Raw genomic sequence first — 20,186 nt, 5'->3', positions numbered from 1 at the left:
CTCCGGCCTCTGCCCGCGCCTCCCCGGGCAGGTGCTTCCTCGCCGCGCCCCCCCCCCCCCCCCCCCCCTTTCCCCGCCCCTGCCCCGCCGCGCCCCGCCCCTCTCGCCGTACCCTCTGCCCCGCCCCCGTCCTCTGCTCAGCCCCTCCCGCCGCAGGGGTTTTCTCCGCCCCGCCCCCACCCCGCTTTCTGCCCAGCCGCGCCCCCTGCTCTGCCCCGTCCTTCGCCTCGCCGCGCCCCGCCTCTCCCGCCGTTAGTGTTTCCCTGCCGCGCCCCCTGCCCCGCCTCCCACCCTCCGCTCCGCCCCCTACCCCGCCCCGCTCCTTACCCCGTCCCCCGCCCTCGGCCCGCCCGGACCCGAGAGTGGTGCTGTGATCTCAGCAGCCCGGCTGCCCTGGGAGGCCAGCAGGCGGATGCGGGGGGCAGGCCGGAGCCTCGGCCAGCCATTGGCAGAGGTCGCCGCCACTGGCTGTCAATCCTGCTGGCCTGGCCCCGCCCCGCCGGCGTAGCGTCGAGGGACGCACGGCCGCGGGGGCTGCCGGGACGGGTCCAAGATGGCCGGGCGCCTGGGTTCCGCTCCTGTTGGCGGCGTCGAACCCCATTCATTGCCGCGCTGCTAAGCGGCGCCGCGGGTCGGCTCGAGGGCTCGGGTTCTGTCCCCGCGGGGCGGGAGGCCGCCATGGCGACCTTGGAGAAGCTCATGAAGGCCTTCGAATCCCTCAAGTCCTTCCAGCAGCAACAGCAGCAGCAGCAGCAGCCTCCGCCGCCGCCGCCTCAGCTTCCTCAGCCGCCGCCGCAGGCGCAGCCGCCGCCGCCTCAGCCGCAGCCGCCGCCGCCCCCGCCGCCCCCGCCGCCCCCCCGGCCCGGCCGTGGCCGAGGAGCCACTGCACCGACCGTGAGTACCGGCCTGCTGCAGTTCCCGACCCCGCGGCCCCCGGACTCGGCGCGCACCGTCGCCCTTAACCCAGTGCCGGGGCCCTGTCCGGGTCCGCAGACGGGCACGGACCCCCGCCTCTCCCGGCGTGCGAAGTTAGGGGAGGAACTCGCTGCTTTGTATTTGCGAGGACCGGGCTGTGCCGTGAGCCGAGACCGCCACTTCCCTTCCCTCTCGACGTCCCCGCGAGGGAGGGGCGCTGAGGTCCCGGACACCTCGCGACCAGCCGGGCTTGGGAGCCGGGGAGCTGGGAGGGGGTGATGACATCATGCCTGGAGGCCGCCGGGGGCGGGGATGGCGGACTGCGGTCCCGGCCCAGCGGGATTCCGGTCCAGGGGGCTCTTGGCGCCGCGGGTACCTCGAAGCTGGCTTCCCGCATTCTCGAGGCGTGTCGGCTAGTCCGGGAATCGCACGGGTAGAGTCGGGAAGAGACCCGCTGTCTCAGCTCCAGATGGTCTGCAGGCCCTTGAGTAGTGGGAGCCAAGTAAGTGGTGAGCTGCTTAGGAGGTCGTTATTAAGACGTGAGAGAGAATAAAATTGATTTGAATATTAGGAGGAGTCGGCATTTAGTTTCCTGCCTGTCTTCAGCTGGACGTACAAACCAGCGGTTGCCGAAGGAGAGGTTGGTTAATTGCTGCCGGGATGAGGATGCGCATTACACCAGCGCTGTGGTCCAGCTTGCCTGCGGCCCCCATGGGCGGCTCCTCTTTTCTTCTTTGGACACGGCCTGCTACTGTTTGAAAGCTAGGGGTCTGCTGCTTGGGCCTGGAGACCATACCTTCCAGCAGAACCCACGTGCTTTACCCCTGAAGTCTCCGCGAGGCCTTTCTCTCCCCTTGGGGCTTTGCATCCTCCATCTGGATGTGCACAAGGCGGCATTTAATGAGGACAGTGTTCAAGGGGCAGCCCCTTTAAGAAGCTCCCTCTTATATTTATCTATTTATTTAGGATTTTTAAAAAAGATTTATTTGACAGAGAGAGAGAGAGGCAGCGAGAGAGGGAACACAGGCAGGGGGAGCGGGAGCGGTAGAGGGAGAAGCAGTCTTCCCGCCGAGCAGGGAGGGGCTCCATCCCAGGACCCTAAGATCGTGACCTGAGCGGAAGGCAGACGCTTAATGACTGAGCCACCCAGGTGCCCATCCCTCTCATTTTTAGTAGTATTTTCTTACTCGTTATGTTTCTGATGTGATCCTTGCTATGTCCTGAGAGTTTAAATAAGAAGATGAGAATTTGGGGAGTAATGTTGACTTATCTAAATTAGAAATAAAGTTTATAAATAAATTAATTTTTCTTCTAAGAGGTGAAAAACCTGTTTGGGTGCTTAGAGAAAAACATTTTTTTTAAAGATTTCATTTATTTATTTGAGAGAGAAAGATCATGAGAGAGAGCACAAGCAGGGGGAGGGGCAGAGGGAGAAGCTGGTTTTCTGCAGACCTGGGAGCCAGATGCGAGCCCAGGACCCCAGGACCCCAGGATCATGACCTGAGCCCAGGGCAGATGCTTAACCAACTGAGCCACCCAGGCGCCCCTGCCATCGGTTTCTTATGATGATTTGACAGAACCTGAATTTGGTTATCTTCAAAATATGGCTATAAAGATGTTTCTTTCTCAAGCTGCCTTGACAAAAGTGGATAGATGCTGTTTTATTACCTTATTTTAAGGTATTATGTGATTGACTTATTTTAAAAGTATAATCTATTATTTTCATGTAAGTAGTACACTCCCATGATGCAAATTCTAAAATTACAAAAAGGTAATAATTAAAATGTCTCTCTCCCACTCCATTCTCCTGAGTACCTAACTCTGTCCCCAGACGCAAGCACTATTCTCCTTCCTCCTTGTGTATCCTTACAGGTACAAACCATGCACATATGGAGACAGGTTTTAAGTTATTTAGAACAGAAGTATTTCAGAATAGTAACCTCTAAAGCTTCTTAGCATGCTCTGAAATCAATTACATTGGCCTAATTGTAGTATTTTAAATAAAATGCATAAATATCATATTTGTAGACACTTTGCCTTTGAGAAAGCAAGTGTTCATTAATTTTGAATAACAAACTCTGCTTGCGAGTTTGGATTTTGGCATTTCTCTTCAGGTGCTTCAGCTGAAAAATCCATTCGCCAAAGTAGGAATTGTCCAAAAACAATTTAAGTGTCTGTTCTATTTTTATGGTTCTGCTCTGTTGTGTGGAGCTGCAGTGTCACAGCCGTGCGTGGGCTTCAGTTGAAGTGTCTGAGTGCCTGCTTGCTGCTCAGCATGGAGGGTGCAGGGGTGCCGGGGTGGACTGGCTACCGTCTCAGCTGGGTTGGCCTGCAGGGGGGTGCCAGGGGCGGGGACGGTCCTAACTGGAATTATGAGGCAATTGACATTTGCATTTTGGTACTTTCTTACCGTCCTTCAGAGTCCCACCTGGTTTCCCCCTGACTTTAATTCTTCATTCATCGGAGATGTTTACTGAACATCTAAGGAATGCCTCTGTGGTCATAGCTGCAGGGTTGCAGCCTCAACAGATAAGCCTCTTGCCTTCTGAAGTTTTCATTTCAGGGAGGGACATAGACAGTAAACAAGATGGCAAAGTAGAACATGGGTTTATGAGAGAGTGGTAAATGAAGGAGGAGCAGCAAGGCAGGAAAAGAAAGTGGGAAATGTCAGCGTTCATAAGGTGTTGACATTTTAGATAGGGTGTCCAGGGAAAGAGCCACTGAGTTTGTGGCTTTTGAGTCAACACCTGGAGGGGGTCAAAGACAGAGTCGTGAAGGTGTATGGAGGAGGGCGTTCCCGGCAGGGAAACAGGTCTCAAGGCCCCCTGTTTGAGGAATACTAAGGAGAGGTTGGCTTGGTTGGTTGAATTAGAGAGTGGGAGACTCTCAGTAGGGGGTAAGGTCCCAGAGGGAGTGGGAGCAGCATCCCAGATGAGCGCCACCCACCTTGTAGGTGGATTAAAGACATCAGTGTTTATCCTAGAGGAAGGAATGCGGGGAGGAAGGGCAGGATTTGAGTTCCATTTTACAGTGAATACTGGTTGAGAATGGAGTGAAGGAGCAGGAAGCCAGTTGGGAAGCTATGGAAGTGGCCTGGCGAGAGATGGTGGTCCAGGCTCCTGTGGTGATGCTGTCAGTGGCGAGGTGAAACGTGACTGAATTTGAAGGTAGAACAACGGGACTTGTTCCTCTCTGCTAAGTGCGAGGTGATTTAGCTGAGGTTCGTGTTCTTAGTCAGGATATATTCAGCTGTTAATAACGGGAACCCCTGCTGTGGTGGCTCACACAGGTGGGAGTTCATTCTAAGACCAGGTGAGTCTGTGTAAGGAGGCTGAATGAGATGAGGGACGTGACCCCTTCCTTTCTAACTTCCTTTCTTTTCCCTCTTCCCCCCTGCTTCCCTACACACAATGCGGGGCTCCAACTCAGGACCCTAAGTTCAAGAGTCATGCGCTCTACTGACTGAGCCACCCAAGCGCCCCAGTCTTACACTTAGTTTGTAAGCCCTGTCCTCATTCTTGCCCATTTTTTAAAAGTTGAGTAATTTGTCTTTTTATTGTGGAATTGAAACCATTTTTTATGTATTCTGGACACTTATGAGATATGTGATTTTTGAAACATTCTTCCTTTCTGTGGATTCTCTCTTCATTTTCTTGGTAGTGCCCTTTGAAAGATCAAAAGTTTTCAATTTTGATGAAGTCCAGTTTCTATTTTTGTCTTTGGTTGCTGTACCTTAAGAGTAAGAGCTATGAAACTTGCCTAATTCAAGGTCATAGAGATGTATTATTCCTGTGTTTTCTTGAAAGAGTTTTAGAGTGTTACATTTACATTGGATCCATTTTGAGGTAACTTATATATGGTGTGAGGTCAGGGACCATCATTCCTTGGTGTGCGGCTGCCCAGCTATCCCAGCACTTTCATCAATAAGACATTTCTTTCCCCATTGGATTGTATGGGAACACTTGTTAAAAATGCATAGCCTGTAAGTGTATGCATTTATTTCTGGACTTTCAGTTCTTTTTTTTTTTCTTTTTTTTAAGATTTTATTTATTTATTTGACAGAGAGAGTGTGAGTGAGCAGTAGAGCACAAGCAGGGGGCTGGGGGGAGGGTGCAGCAGAGGCTGGTGGAGAAACAGACTTCCTGAGGAGCAGGGAGCCTGATGAGAGGCTGGATCTCAGGACCCTGGGATCATGACCTGAGCCGAAGTCAGACGCTTAATTGACTGAAACATCCAGGTGCCCCTGGACTTTCAGTTGGTCTACCAATACAAGTACAGTCTTGATGACCACAGTTGTGTTTGGTTTGTTTATTTATTTATTTATAAAGGTTTTATTTATTTATTTGACCGACAGAGATCACAAGTAGGCAGAGAGGCAGGCAGAGAGTGGGGAGGAAGCAGGCTCTCCGCTGAGCAGAGAACCGGATGCGGGGCTCAATCCCAGGACCTTGGGACCATGAACTGAGCCAAAGCCAGAGGCTTTAACCCACTGAGCCACTCAGGTGCCCCTGTTTTGTTTTTTTTTTTTTTAATCACAATTTCAAGTCATGAAATTTGAGTCTTCCAACTTTGTTCTTTTTTAAGATAGTTTTGGCTATTGTGGGCCCTGTGAGTTTCTATATGGTTATAAGATCAGATTGTCAGATTCTACAAAGATGCCAGCTAGGATTCTGGTAGGGATGGCATTGAATTTGTAGATTGATTTGGGGATTGGCACCTTAACTATGTCAAGTCTTCTGATTCATGTACATTGGCAAAGTTTTATGTAAAGAGTCAGGGGGGGGCCATTTTTAGGCTTTGTGGGCACAGTGTCTCTCACAACTACTCACCTGTGCCGTGGTAGAATTAAAGCAGCCAGAGGCAATACGTACATGGATGAGTGTGGCTGTGTTCCAGTAACACTTTATTGATGACATTGAAATTTGAATTTCATGTAATTTTCATATGTCACGAACTATTATTATTATCAACCATTTAAAGATGTGAAAACATAGCTTGCAAATGGGAGCAAAACAGGCAGGCTGTGGCTTGCGTATCCCTAGATTAAATATGATCAGACCACTTTTGTGAAGTATTTATTTTCTAGTTACTTTCTAAAGTTTTTTTTTTTTTTTTTTTTTTTTTTTTTTGACAGACAGAGATCACAAGTAGGCAGAGAGGCAGGCAGAGAGAGAGGAAGGGAAGCAGGCTCCCCGCTGTGCAGAGAACCCGATGCGATTCGGGGATGCGATTCGGGGCTCGATCCCAGGACCCTGGGATCATGACCTGAGCCGAAGGCAGAGGCTTTAACCCACTGAGCCAACCAGGTGCCCCGTCTAGTTACTTTCTATTAACTAGTTTAAAAAATTATAAAAGTTACACATATATATATATCGTAAAACATTTTCAAACAGCACAGATCTATCCTAGTCTCATTCCCTAAAAATGACAATTATTAAGCTTCTTTTTGTCTTCTCTGATTTTTAATGCATAAACATTTAAACATGTCTCTTTTTGTTTGCATGACTGAGATTACCCTGAATTTCTCCAAGAGCAGTAATATCGTAGACATTGTTCCATAGCCGCACATGTAATTTTTGCTAATTGCTGTATAGTAGTGTAGAATTTCCTGTTTGTTTATTTATTTGGAGGTGAAATTCACATAACATAAAATGAAGCATTTTAAGGTGTATAATTCAGTGACAGTTCATGGACAAGAATTTTTCTTTTTTAAAAGGACTTGGAACTGTAAAGGCAGAGGTTTTGTGTTGTCCTGACTTTCAAATAGCCTGCTGACATATTCTCTCCACCTAAGAGAGTCCCCACTCCTGCTGCCTCTAGTTCCCAAAAGTGAGCCAGCCATCTGCTAAACTACCTTGGAGTGGTCGGTCCAGCCTCAAGACATTGGTCTTATTCAGACAAGAAGTAAAAACAAAACACTGCGTAAGACAGTGGTCAGCGTGCTGAGTTGACTCAGTTCAGGTGCTGGAGTGCGGGTCAGAGACATGATCTGCTGTAGATCCTTGCTGCTCGGGCAGGAGTTCGCTGTTGCTTGCGAGCTTATGAGGAGTACAGACCCTTTCCCCTACCTGGGATGTACTGAATCAGAGTCTGCATTTTGACAAGTCCTGCCAGCAATCTGTGTGCACCCTGAAGTTTGAAGAGCCACACTGGGGATGGCCGGGCTCTGTAGCTAGCAGTGCCATCACCATGTGGGAGGGAAGACTTGGGCTGCTTGTGTAAGGGCATTACTGACGCAGTGTCACTTCTCTGTCCCAGGGCCATCAAGCATTTGTGCAGCCCCAAAGTGGGTTGTAACCCTGACACATGAGCCGCAGTGGGCTGGAAGAGCTCCCAGGGGGAGTGGGGACTTAAGCGGGGACTGGACTTGATGACCTGGGAGGAGCCCTTCAGCCAAGTGCTGGTTTTACACCAGACCGTTTTCTGGGCCCTGGGGTTACAGCAGTGAGCAAGACCAATGGTGACGAATACGATGGAGAAAACAAAACAGTAAGGGGGAGAAGAGGTGTGCAATTTTATGTAGGGCCCAAGTGTACCGAGAAGGCCTGCTGGAGCAGAGTGGAGGGAGCAAACCGTTTGGGTATCTCGGAAAAGAGGTTCAGGGAGACAACAGAGAACTGAGTATTTGAGGAATAGTAAGGAGGCCAGCGGCTGGAGCAAAATGAAGGGCAGAAATAGGAGATGAGGTTAGAGTGGTGGGAGATTAGAGGTGAAGGTCAGCCAAATGGGGCTTTGTGCACCAATGCAATAAGGACTTTATTCTGCCCAGATGCATACTTGTGTGGTGAAACAAGTGATCTGATTTAATGTTTCTAAACGATCACTTTGACAGCACCAAATGCTGGCATGGACGAAACTGGGTCAGTCACTTAATCATTGCTGGTGGGCATACAGAAGGGTATGTCTACACTGGAAAACAGTCCGGCAGTTTCTTGTAGAACAGAGTGTGTAATCATTTGACCTGGCAGCTGGACTCCGACAAGTATACTGTTCAGCTCCAGATACCTGCCACAATTTAGGTGACTTCTAAGGAAGTCATGCCAGTGAAAATAGCCACTCTTGAAAGGGTGCAAACTCTTTAATATGTAACATTTTTGAAATCATGGGGTTTTAGGAAAGGAGACTAGATGAGAGGTCGCCAGGGTTAGGGAGAGTGTGGTGGGTAGAGAGGAGGGGAGGGGTGTGGCTGTGGCTCTAGGAGAAGCCCTTGTGGTGATAGAAATGTTCCGTGTCTGTGGGGGATCCATAAACATGCACAGCTGATAAAATTGTATAGAACTAAACACACACACACACACACACACACACACACGAAGAGAAGACTTTTCACTTAGCTTAACCCATTGGTTTTTTGAAATGCACCTTTTTAAGGTAGTGATTGTTAACTGTATTTGGTTAGATCGCCAGTAAGAAAGGCTTTATTTTTTTAAAATATTTTTTATTTTTTTAAAATATTTTATTTTTTTTTTTTATTTTAGAGAGAAGGAGAGAGGAAACAGGGAGGGAAGGAATGGAGGGACAAGCAGACTTCATGCTGAGTGCAGAGCCCAACGGGGAGGATTGATCTCCTTATCCTGAGATCATGACCTGAGCCAAAATCAAGAATTCAGACACTTACCTGGCTGAGGCACCCTGGTGCTCCAAGAAAGGTTTTATTTTGATGGTCCTTTTCTATAACACAGACTGTGGATTGGGGAGTCTTAGTCCTTGGTCCCCCTAATCAAACAGCACTTTTTTTTTTTTTAAGATTTTATTTATTTATTTGACAGACAGAGATCGCAAGTAGGCAGAGAGGCAGGCAGAGAGAGAGGGGGAAGCAGGCTCCCTGCTGAGCAGAGAGCCCAGTGCAGAGCTGGATCCTAGGACCCTGAGATTATGACCTGAGCCAAAGGCAGAGACTTTAACCCACTGAGCCACCCAGGTGTCCCAGCACTTTTATTTTTAAATTAGGTATGGTACATAATTCCAAAGTGACTTCTGGTGTCTCACTCCTTCCTAAAATCTGTCTGAAGGAGCTCTAACATTTTAGGGGCACTCACATTAGTACCATACTTGCTGCAAGTGAAGCGGCCATGGCAGGAGGCGGCGGGGTGGGGGGCGGTATGTGTGTGGGGAGGCCTCAGTTCTGCTTGCTGGCTGGGCTGTGCAGGTGCCGTTGGAAGGTAAGTGTTTAGAGGCCGAAAAGCCCAAGACCAAGCAGCGTTTTTCGAGTCCTAGTGGAGTCCAGGCCTTTCCTCTCCCAGCCCTCAACCCGGAACCACACTTTTCAAGTCAAGTCTTAAAATAATATGATATTAAACAATAAGAATTTGGAAGATGGCTTGAATTCCGTTCTTAGACTTCATTCTCCGGTAATTGTTTTAATGTGGTCCTAGCATGGTGTAGGGGCCTGGCCTTTTTTATGTGCCTCTTTCAAACGCGTGTTTCTGTGCAGATCACTTCAGTACGGAAGAGGGGCTGACTGAAGTTTGCGTTTTGAAGGTGAAGTTAACATGATTGCATTTGCCAAAATTGGAAGAGTCCAGACTGCTTGCCCTGTTCATCCATTTCCTGCTCAGAACAAGGCGGTTCCCTTTTTACCTTAATTTCCATACTTACTTTGCACGTAGAACAAACCAGCCTGACCTCTCTGTTCATCAGTCAAAGTTAAATTACGTGGGGGAATGAAGTGGTTGTGGTTTTCTTAAATTTCCCAGTTTACTTATTGGACAAAGTAAGGTAGGAAGGAGGTGTTTCAGGCAGGGACCATAGAGTGTAAGAGTTGAGCTTGAAGATGCAAGACCTAAACTACTGAGTTATTCTGAGGGGCCAGAGTTCCCTGAAGGCTGGGGAATGTGGACATCTGGGAAGTAGCCCGAGGCTGTGTCCTGATGGGCATGGTTAGACCAGGTTTGGAAGTGGGCGTCCCATGGCAGTGGTTTGTGCTGTGTACAAACCACTTATCTCTTTCAGTAGGTAATACCTGTTGCTTTCAGTAGGTAATACTTGTTGCTTTCAGTAGGTAATACTGGAAGGATTATATTTTCCCCCGTTCCTGATAGTTTTGGTTAATGTCTTTGTTGGGGTGTCTGTGGGTAAAGTCTGATCCCACACTTTAAAAATGTGGGTATTCTTGAGTGTGATAAAAGAGGGAGTGCTTTTTACAGGATTTGGTTACACTTGTCTGCCTTTTTAAGCAGGCATTTTTTAGGGTTTGACTCTGATGTCATAAAATTGTGTAGTTCTAAAAAGAAATTGTGTAGTTCTTTAATGATAGTGTGTCAATTTTGCACATTTAGCTATGTTGGCAGTGACAATGGGTTTGAGGAAAATGGAGCAGAATTAAAGTATTTGGTAGTAATTAGATGGTTTGTGCTTATGCTTCTCACACAAAACAAGTACTTACTGATTATTGTTTGAATTTTAATGGCGAGTTTAGGAACCATTGAAAACTGTCTGCAGAACTTTGTGATTCTTGGGCTATCAGTTTTTGTGTGGAAAAGATTCAGATTTCTTCATTGCTAGCAAGTGATTGTGAATCCGGTAAGAATAGAAACTCGAAATATGTGTGCTTTCTTCTTAGCCGACCGTGAGAGAATACTGTCTTCTTTTTCAGAATAAGATTCATCGAAGGTGCTGCTAAGAGACCTGATTGTCTAGAGTGTGGTGGGCCGGAGAGCCCGGGCTCCAGCTCCCGTTCCCACAGCCCCTGAGCTCTAGCACTCTAGCCACTGCTGCTGCTTTTTAGTAGCTTTGCTGTTCTTACTTTTTCTTTTTTTCCATCTCTTGGTTCTAGAAATTTAGATTCAAAGTAATTATCACTTGTCTTCTGAATCCTATCTGTGAGACTGACTCAAGAACTTTTGAGTCTGTTTTAATGTGTATTTTACTTATTCTTCTACAGAAAATGTTGACTTATCCATTTCTGTATTGGCTTTTTATGAACATCTGTGAAGTGCAGGCGTTGTGCTGAGTGCTAGGAACAGAGATGTGCTGTGGGCCTTGCTCTTAGTCTCTCGTCCTGGGATGGCCACTGCCAGAGCAGTTGTTATCAGAGTGGCCTGGACGCTGGCTGGTGGGGCCTGGGAAGAGAGCCCCGGGGAATAGGACAGGCTTTCCCTACCAGGAGCCCCACGAAGAGGAGCAAGAGGGAAACTGACAACAGTAGGATGTATTTTTATTTTCTTGGGTGAGATCCGTATTCTGTCCTTGACTTTTTGCTCGTTTCAGGAACGTTTACTCTGGTTCTGGTGAGGGGCAACAGTGTGGCTAGGTCTTTGTGAAGTCAGGCGCAGGCCTTGACAGCTGTGCTATTTGTTGCTCACTGTATTCTTTCGGCTTATCCCATATATGAAGAGGGAGACAGAGTTCTTGTTAGGACTCGTATTTGTATCTAAAATGTTCCACTGGCCTGGCCAATTCTCCATCAGGCATGCATGTGATTAGTGTGAAGCTGGTGACTTTTTTCCTCTTTTCTGGTACCCTGATATGTGAATTCAGTTCATTTAAGGCCTTAGGCAGATTTTCACTTTGGAAATCAAAAGGTAATGGATAGGTGAGTTAGTTTGCTTCCTAAATGCTTAAAACAGTCGATGTTCTTTAATTTTCTTGGTGGCTGTCTTACACTGGGTCAATTCTAATTTAATCTGGTCTTTTAAAGAAGAGAACATTTTAATTTTCTCATAGCTCTCTCTTCTTTCTTCTTTAAACCGAGGTATGATTTATGCTCAGCACAGGGACCTGGTTAGCATCCAGTTCTGTGGGCTTTGACAAATGCATAGCTGTGTGCCTACTACACAGTTGGGGTTCAGCAGTTTCATCACCCCCTCAAGCTCCCCCTGCCTCTTTGCTGCCATACCCCTCTCCAGCCCCTGTAAATTACTGACCACTTCCTGTCCCTGTAGTTTTGTCTCTCCCAGGACATGCTAGAGATGGAATCCACCGCCGTGTGGCCCAGAGTCTGGGACATTGACACTCACCTTGTGTGTGGTAGCGTTCTGCCGAGCAGTGCTCCATCGTGCACTTGTGGAGTTTTGTTCGTCCTTCCGGTGGGTGAAGGATATTTGGGTTATTTCCGCAAGCGCTTTTGAGGTGGGTGGCTCCTGAGGATGGGAGGTGAGAACCCTCTGCCTCTTGTGGTCTCTTAGGGACCCAGGCTGCTCCCATCCTGTTGGTTCTGCAGTCTTCTTGTCTTTATTTGTACAATCAAAACCTAGGTGTTAGGCATGTTTGTTCTAGTTGGAGGGACTAGGTGGGGAGATATCCAGGGTAAGCCGGTGAGGTGAGGCTTCCATTCCCATTTCATCTGTGAGAGAATGAAGGGGTGTGTCTCTCCCTACCTGCAGGGAGGCTAAGGAATGGAATTTCTAATTGGGGGGCATGTGTCCAAGAAGGAAAGATTGGTGTTTGTGCGGATGACAGGCAGGAAGTCTGCAGTATTAACTTACTAGTAAAAGTCCCGTTCAGGAAAGAGACCAGTGGGAAAGACACACTCACCAGTCCTGTAATGATGGACCCTAGTTGGCCAGTCTTTGGGAAGTCCCCCCCGCCCCCACCTGCCATGAAGGAAGTGTCTCGCTCAGGCTCTGATTCTTTTCTTGTTGAAACCCCGGTCTGTTCTCTTTGGCTTCTGGTTCGTCCTTGCCCCTTTTCTTCTCCAGCCACATCTGAAGTGCCTTTTGGAGGTGTTGCCTTCATTGGATTGTACAGTTTGTAATAGCCTTTTCCTTCAGACACACTTTTTGAAGCCTGAGGGTTGCCCTGGGGATGAAATAGTCACAGGTGTTCACAGGTTAGACCCACTGCCCCTTCGATAATATAATTCCCTCAAAAACTAGTAGTCTTGGGGCTGCCTGGGTGGCTCAGTGGGTTAAGCCTCTGCCTTCAGCTCAGGTCCTGATCTCAAGGTCCTGGGATCGAGTCCCACATCAGGCTCTTTGCTAGGCAGGGAGCCTGCTTCCTCCTCTCTCTCTCTCTCTCTCTACTTGTGATCTCTCTCTCTGTCAAATAAATAAAATCTTTTAAAAAAACAAAAAAAAACCTAGTAGTCTTCCGGTTTGTTTCTAGTACAGTGTACTGGTAACCACACTCAAATACTTCTGTGAATGTAGTTCTTCAGCCTGGTTTAATTTTGGGGTTCCTCTTTGGATCATCCCTCTGTCACCTGTTTTGAAGGTTACATACCTCGAAGGCATCTGAAGCCGCAAGTTTGAGTGGGAAGCAAGTTCCTTTACTCTGATCTTGAGTGGACTGTTTGTCTCCTTGTGTTGCCCCAGAAGTCCTCACAGGAGGCTTCTTCCAAGCTGTCTGGGTGTAGAAGCAGTCAGTCTCTCCCCGAGAGCACGAGGTCTGCCTTCAGTTACAATGGGATTTCGAGCAGTGGAGGCAGCTTGGTATGAAGAGTAGGGATGATGCTGTGTTTCCCTGAATCATGTGCCCCCTGCATTGGTGTACTCTTGCGCGAGTCACTGTTTGCACTGCAGTTTCTCCTCTAAAATGGGAAAAATGGGTGCATCAGGGACATCACCTGACTTTTCTGTGGAGACCTCTAGTTCAGGAAGCCTTTGCTTGAGCTCATCTGTGCCTCCTTGAGCTGACCCCAGCCCGCCCCCCAGCTGGAGTGTGGTTTCTCCGTGGTGGTCTGGAAGCGCTGTGGAATGAGTGACTGATGCGTGGACGTCGGTGGAGTGGCTAATTCAACACATACTCACTTCTCCTTTGTTTTCTTTTAGAAAGAAAGAACTCTCAGCCACCAAGAAAGACCGCGTGAACCATTGTCTGACAATATGTGAAAACATAGTGGCACAGTCACTCAGGTAATTGCACTTTGAACTTTCTAGTAAAAATTGAGACTCTATTTTTGTTCCTAGGTTTGTCTCCCTAGGTTTCTTAAGACATTTAAAGGCCCCTTTTCTCATATTTCTGGCTGTCACTATAAGAAGTCACGTTTCCTTTTTGTAACTTAAAAACAACAGTTGTAACCATTATGATAATTGAACAGGGTGTTTATATTTACTTAGCACTCTTGCTAACTGTGAACATTGAAAAATCTTCTGGTTGCTATTTTTACATTATTGCAGTAATTGGAACAACAGGAGACTGTCCAATGACATGTTTTGCCTTTGCTTCTCATTGGCATCCTGTTGCCATTTGGGCATGCCCAGCCATGGCCGATGCCTGCTCACCTGTGCATGGAGATCGCAGGGCCCTGGGCAGTGGACTAGGCCAGTCTCCCTTGCTTCATGTTTCTTTTGGGGTGAACTCAAGGCACCTTCTTTTGGGTCTTTGCTAAGTCTCCGCATTCTCTTTGCTTTCAGTTGTCTGTCTTTCTAACCACTGTTCCTAGAGACTGTGGTTGGTAAGTATTTTAGGCCTCTTTCTAGGCCTGAGTAGGAGACAGATGTACCTGAGATTTCTGAATTCTGCTACTTGGCTGGATATGGGTGAAATACTTCTCTCCTTGGTTTTCTTTCTCTCGGAACAAATAATTCATGTTATTGTGCTGCTTGGAATCTGGAAAGAGCTCTCTCTAATCTGTTAGAATAGTAATCTGGATGGAAATTTAGTGACTCAGTTATTTTTAATGGCACCTTGCATTTGTATTTTATATTTTCAGTGTGATTTCTCATATAATAGCTTGTTTTAGCTGAACTTGTTCCATCGTTTGGGAGATGTGCTGGATGATTTCTGTTTCTCTCTAATTTGTAGAAATGTGGGAAGCAGATGAAATAACAAATGAGAGTATGTGCTGAAAATAAAAATTCTAAGTTAGCATGCTGTTGTAGAAAACAACACTATGATGAAAGTAGGGAAAAAAAGCTTTGAATCCATCTCTGCTCCTTAGAAGCCAGCTGATTTTGGATAAATTTAACTTCTTTCCGTCTCTGTTGCTGCATTTGTGAACTGTAAGTCCTGATTTTTAGGGTTCTCGTGAGATCAGCTGACACTGCGGATGTGTGTTTGTTAGCCATGTGGAGCGAGAGCTCTCTGCGGTCGTGACAGGTCTCGTCCAGAGCTCTCAGGCGTCACAGCTTTCATGCGAAGTGACTTTGATCCCTGACAAACGTTTGCTCTCCTGCTGCAGAGTTTTGCTGCTCTCACCTCCAGCATCCAGGAGTCCAGGAACATTTCACTGCGAAAGCTTACGGATCCAGAGACAAGCTCTCTTCCACTTGGAATGCTTCCTGTTCTGTACTTACATAGTTTCTTTTGATCATTCTCAGTGGAATTGATGTCAGCTTAGATTTTTCATACTAGAAAAGTATGTTGGGATATCTTAGGATTGGTTTGGCTCAGTTTGCCATCTTAAATCAAAATGGTAGCCATTAGTGGTTTTCACAGGGGTATATTTCTTCTGTTTTTATGGAGTAATGCTGATTTTTTTTTTTTTATTTGACGGAGAGAGAGATCACAAGTAGGCAGAGAGGCAGGCAGAGAGAGAGGAAGGGAAGCAGGCTCCCTGCTGAGCAGATAGCCCGACGTGGGGCTCGATCCCAGGACTCTGGGATCATGACCTGAGCTGAAGGCAGAGGCTTTAACCCACTGAGCCACCCAGGCGCCCTATACTTCTTGTTTTACAGAAGGACATGTTGATGGAATGTTTTATGGATCCAGAGAGATCATCTCTGGTGTCATCAGATCAAAGAACAATTTATTTTTAAGATACTTTCCATACTTTGCAGGAATTTCAGAGCGTGGAGCTCAGGTAGATGATACACACACACACAATGTTTCATGAAATCTTTTTTTTTTTTAAGATTTTATTTATTTATTTGACAGAGAGAGAGAGAGATCATAAGTAGGCAGAGAGAGAGGGGGAAGCAGAAAGCCCGATGTGGGACTTGATCCCAGGACCCTGAGATCATGACCTGAGCCAAAGGCAGATGCTTAATCCACTGAGCTACCCAGGCACCCCTGAAATCTTTTTTATAGCTGATGTTTCCTGTGATCTCTCCTTGAATATAAATATAACTAAATCTTTGGTACATTTCTATAGGTTCTGTGATATACTAACCTTTTTTCCAGTGGGGTTATTTCAGTGATAGCTTCTGGAGTTAATGTGGGAAGTCATCTAAAACTTCATGGATATTGTGACCATTAGTGTACTTGGGTTCCCAATTTGGTGGTCTGACTTACTAGTTCCTCAGTATGGGTTAGCAGCATGATCATCCAGAAAAGTTGTCAGAAATACAGTAATGAAGATACCTCACTGCCCTCTTTCCCAAACACACTTATATTTTCTGTTCACATGTGGTCTGGGAATTTGTTCTTTTTTTTTTTTGGTCAGAGAGAGTGAACACAGGCAGACAGAGTGGCAGGCAGAGGGAGAAGCAGGCTTCCTGCCAAGCAAGGAGCCTGATGTGGGACTCGATCCCAGGACGCTGGGATCATGACCTGAGCCGAAGGCAGAGGCTTTAACCTACTGAGCCACCCAGGCATCCCTGGGTATTTGTTCTTAACAAGTCTCCTCTCAGGAATACCTAGGAACCCTTATCTAAGCATGCGTACCTTCATAAAGTGGTTGGGTAAAAATAATTATACAGAAATCTTTAGGTTTCCTATATATTAGTGTAGGTCAGTCAGAAAATATCAGGGTTCAAGATCTAATTCACAGTGGCGCCAACATAGAAAATTTCAAGGAACTGACAAGAAATACGCAGAAAATATGTGGACTGCTGTTGGCTTTCCTGAAAGGTTTAGATGACTACATTGCTTCCTAAATGGAAGACTTTTTATCATAAAGCTGAATTTTCTCTAAATAAATCCATAAATTTAAATAGCCTTGATCAGAGTTCTAGTATGGGTATTTTTGAACTTGTTCACCTGCAAGAATAAATACATGAATGTTACAAAGAAAATTTGACAGGTCAGCAGTATGGTGCGAGGTGATACAAGATTAAGTTAGCTGTCAGACATGAAAGAAGGTATGGGATAGAAAGGAGAGTGTATGTGTGCATCTCTGTGTGTGAGTTTATGGTAAAGATAACATTTTGTATCAGTACTGAAGTGATGGGTTATTGAACCAAATGACTTGAGGAGAATTATGTCTGTGCCTCATATTGCAAACAGACGTAAATGTCAGGTCAATTTCTTGAATGTTAAAAAAAAAACTATTATTAAAAAAAGGATTTTCGATTTTAGGAAGAGGAAGGCTAATAATATAAAGGAAAATATTGTTTTGACTGGAATATAGTTCAGTATGTCAAAATCCACCTTAAACTTGAAAGTAAATTCAACTTGGGGATAGTATTGACAGCATGTATCTCAAAGGCTTAATAGCTGTTTAAAGAGCAATTATAAATCATTAAGGAAAAGACTATCAGCCTAGTAGGAAAGTAGGCAAAGAACATGGCCAGCTAGTTCAGAAGGTAAGAAATATGTGTGGGCCAGTGAACCTGACAGCTGACATGTATTTTTGGTTTCCTGTGGGAAAATATTCGTATTTACTAGTCAGGGGAAAGAGACTAAAACAAAAACAAGATTAGCTTCTATCTGTCAAATTGACAAACATTAAGAAATACTAAGGATTTTTGTCAGACGTGAGGCAGCCTTTCTTTAAAGGCAGTTTGACAAAAATATCAAGCTTCAGACGGTCATCTTTGTGGCAGTGTCTCCTGAGGACGTTATCCTTGGGAAAGTGTGTGATGATGTCAGTGCAGTATTGTTCATCCATTAGAAAATTAAAAATAATCTTAATGACTTATTAGTTGGGGAATTGAAAAGGTAAAATATACTTATAGAAAGGAATGTTAATTAACTTTATAAAAGATGATTGTTAGAAATGTGTATTTGTGACCAGAAAATTTATTAATACTATATTAACAACTTAAGTTTAAAATATTAAGAAAGATATGGGGCGCCTGGGTGGCTCAGCGGGTTAAAGCCTCTGCCTTCGGCTCGGGTCATGATCCCAGGGTCCTGGGATCGAGCCCCACATCAGGCTCTCTGCTCAGCAGGGAGCCTGCTTCCCTTCCTCTCTCTGCCTGCCTCTCTGCATGCCTGTGATCTCTGTCTGTCAAATAAATAAATAAAATCTTTAAAAAAAAAAAAAAAAAAAAGAAAGATATTTGCTCTGGCTAAGATAAATACCAAAGACAGATTTACTTTCCTGCCTAAGACAGTTGATAATGGATAAAATATATGTGACAGTGGTTTTCCAGACATCAGGTGAAGAGCAACAGCAGTCCTCGAAAAATGGAAAACTAGTGTGGGAGCCATATGACTTCTTCCTATTACTGTGTGGAAGGAGTCCTGCGGGGAGGGGAAACCCAGGCAGAGCCGTGGGGCGGATGGTTAAGGAGACAGACAGAGCTGTCAGCTACAGCCAGCTGGGGAGAGTCCTGGAGAAGAGATCTGCACAGAATGATCCCTGGAGCCTGTGGAGGGACTGATGCTTGAGTCTTTAGTTCCTAGGGAAGTGTGGGTGCCTGTGAGGACACGGCTTCTGGCTGGGGTAGGATCACCTGGAAGGATTAGGAGGAACACTTGCTGGAGCTCACACCTGTTCACCCAGCCACGGTGCACAGGTGTCCTTCCTGGGCCTTGGCTGGGGTGTACAGAAGGCTTTGCCCTCATGGTAGGGCTAACTTAGCCCTGAACTAAGATGTTATTCTGGTCCTGCCTGATAAAGCTTATAGGCAAAACCTGAGATCGTACTCTTTCATAGTAACATAATTGTTTCCCAGAGCAAAGCTCAAGAGTGTTTATAGGAATTCAGTAGTATATAGTGCCCAACGAGGTAGAAGTTACAGGATCCAGCATTCAGCCAAAACTTTTCAGGAGTGAAATAAGCAGGAAAATAAAATTCTTAGGGATCAATTGAAACTGACTCAGAAATTGCACAGATGGGAAAGTTTGTACAAAACCATGAAAACAGTTCCTTTACTTTATGTACTCGAGAAGCTAGAGAAAAGATGGAATGTGTTACGTAGAGACAAGACATTCAAAAGAGCTATGTTGGGGGCCCCTGGGTGGCTTAGTGGGTTAAGCTTCTGCCTTCGGCTCAGGTCATGATCCCAGGGTCCTGGGATCGAGCCCCGAATCGGGCTCTCTGCTCAGTAGGGAGCCTGCTTCCCCCTCTCTCTGCCTGCCTCTCTGCCTACTTGTGATCTCTCTCTCTGTCAAATAAAAAAATGAAATCTTAGAAAAAAAAAAAAAGCTACGTTGAACCAAGGTGAGAGTGCCTACAGATTTCTTGCTGGAAACCATATGCACCAGCAGTCAGTGGGGCGTCATTTGTAAAGTTGTGGAGGGAGAACACTGTTCGACTGCATAGCCAGTCAGTCTGTCTCTCAAAGGTGAAGTAAAGACCTTGTCACGTATGCAAAAGCTGAAACAGTTTATGTCCAGTAGGCAGCCGCTCTAAGAACTAGTAGAGAAAGTGTTTCTGGTAGAAGGAAAGTAAGATCAGAGAGGAAGCTGGACCCACACAGAGAAGTGGAGAGCTGGGAAGTGGTGACCGTGCCATGTGACTGGAAGACTTACCCCCTCGTTTTTCATCTCTTCAAAAGTTAATGGATTGCTTGCAGCAAAAATAATAACCATGGATTTTGGGGCTTTATGACAGGCGGAAGCAGAATGTGGGACAACACTAGCATGAAGGCTGTTTCATAGCTCGTGGTTGGCCGAATAGTGCCCCTGCCCCCAGAGATGGCAGGTCCTAGTCCCTGAATCCTGTGTAAATGTACCTCGAAGGGAAAGGGTCTTCCCGGGTGTGATTAAGTTAAGGGTTGTGAGATGGAGAGATTATCTTGAGTTGTCCTGGGGCACCCTAGATGTAGCCACATGTATCCTTACGAGAGGGAGGCAGAGGGAGGTGTCTCTCTCTCTCTCTCTCTCTCTCTCACACACACACACACACACACACACGCTCACGCGCACACACGCACATGTGTACACACGTGGCAACATGAAGATGGAGAAAAACAGGCAAGGAGATCAGGCCATAGGCTGAGGGGTGCCAGCCACTGCCATACTGGAAGAGGCAAGGAGCCCTTCTCCATTGGAGTTTCTGGAGGGAAGTACCTTGATGTTTGGCCCAGTGATACTGATTTCGGCCTTCTGGCCTCCAGAACTGCGAGAGGGCTGACACCTGTGGTTTTCAGCCACCCAGTTTTTCTTTCTTTTTTTTTTTTTTTTAAGATTTTATTTATTTGACAGACAAAGATCACAAGTAGGCAGAGAGGCAGGCAGAGAGAGGAGGAAGCAGGTTCCCCGCTAAGCAGAGAGCCTGACTCGGGGCTCGATCCCAGGACCCTGGGATCATGACCTGAGCCGAAGGCAGAGGCTTTAAC

General features: G+C 46.4%; 1 protein-coding gene across 1 annotated transcript in view; it reads left to right on the top strand.

Moving 5' to 3' along the window:
• The first annotated feature begins 586 nt into the window (after positions 1-586).
• The window catches only part of LOC111149245 (huntingtin), a 140,170-nt gene continuing 120,570 nt past the window's right edge, over positions 587-20,186 (top strand). The window contains 3 exon segments of the mRNA XM_022506203.1: positions 587-852; positions 854-894; positions 13,626-13,709. Coding sequence (XP_022361911.1) covers positions 679-852; positions 854-894; positions 13,626-13,709 — 299 coding nt within the window. The 5' untranslated portion in view covers positions 587-678.

This window comes from Enhydra lutris, unplaced genomic scaffold (genome assembly GCF_002288905.1).
Source record: "Enhydra lutris kenyoni isolate GAN:26980312 unplaced genomic scaffold, ASM228890v2 scaffoldscaffold21, whole genome shotgun sequence".
Classification (NCBI taxonomy): domain Eukaryota; kingdom Metazoa; phylum Chordata; class Mammalia; order Carnivora; family Mustelidae; genus Enhydra; species Enhydra lutris.
This window is presented reverse-complemented; position numbering and strand designations above follow the sequence as displayed.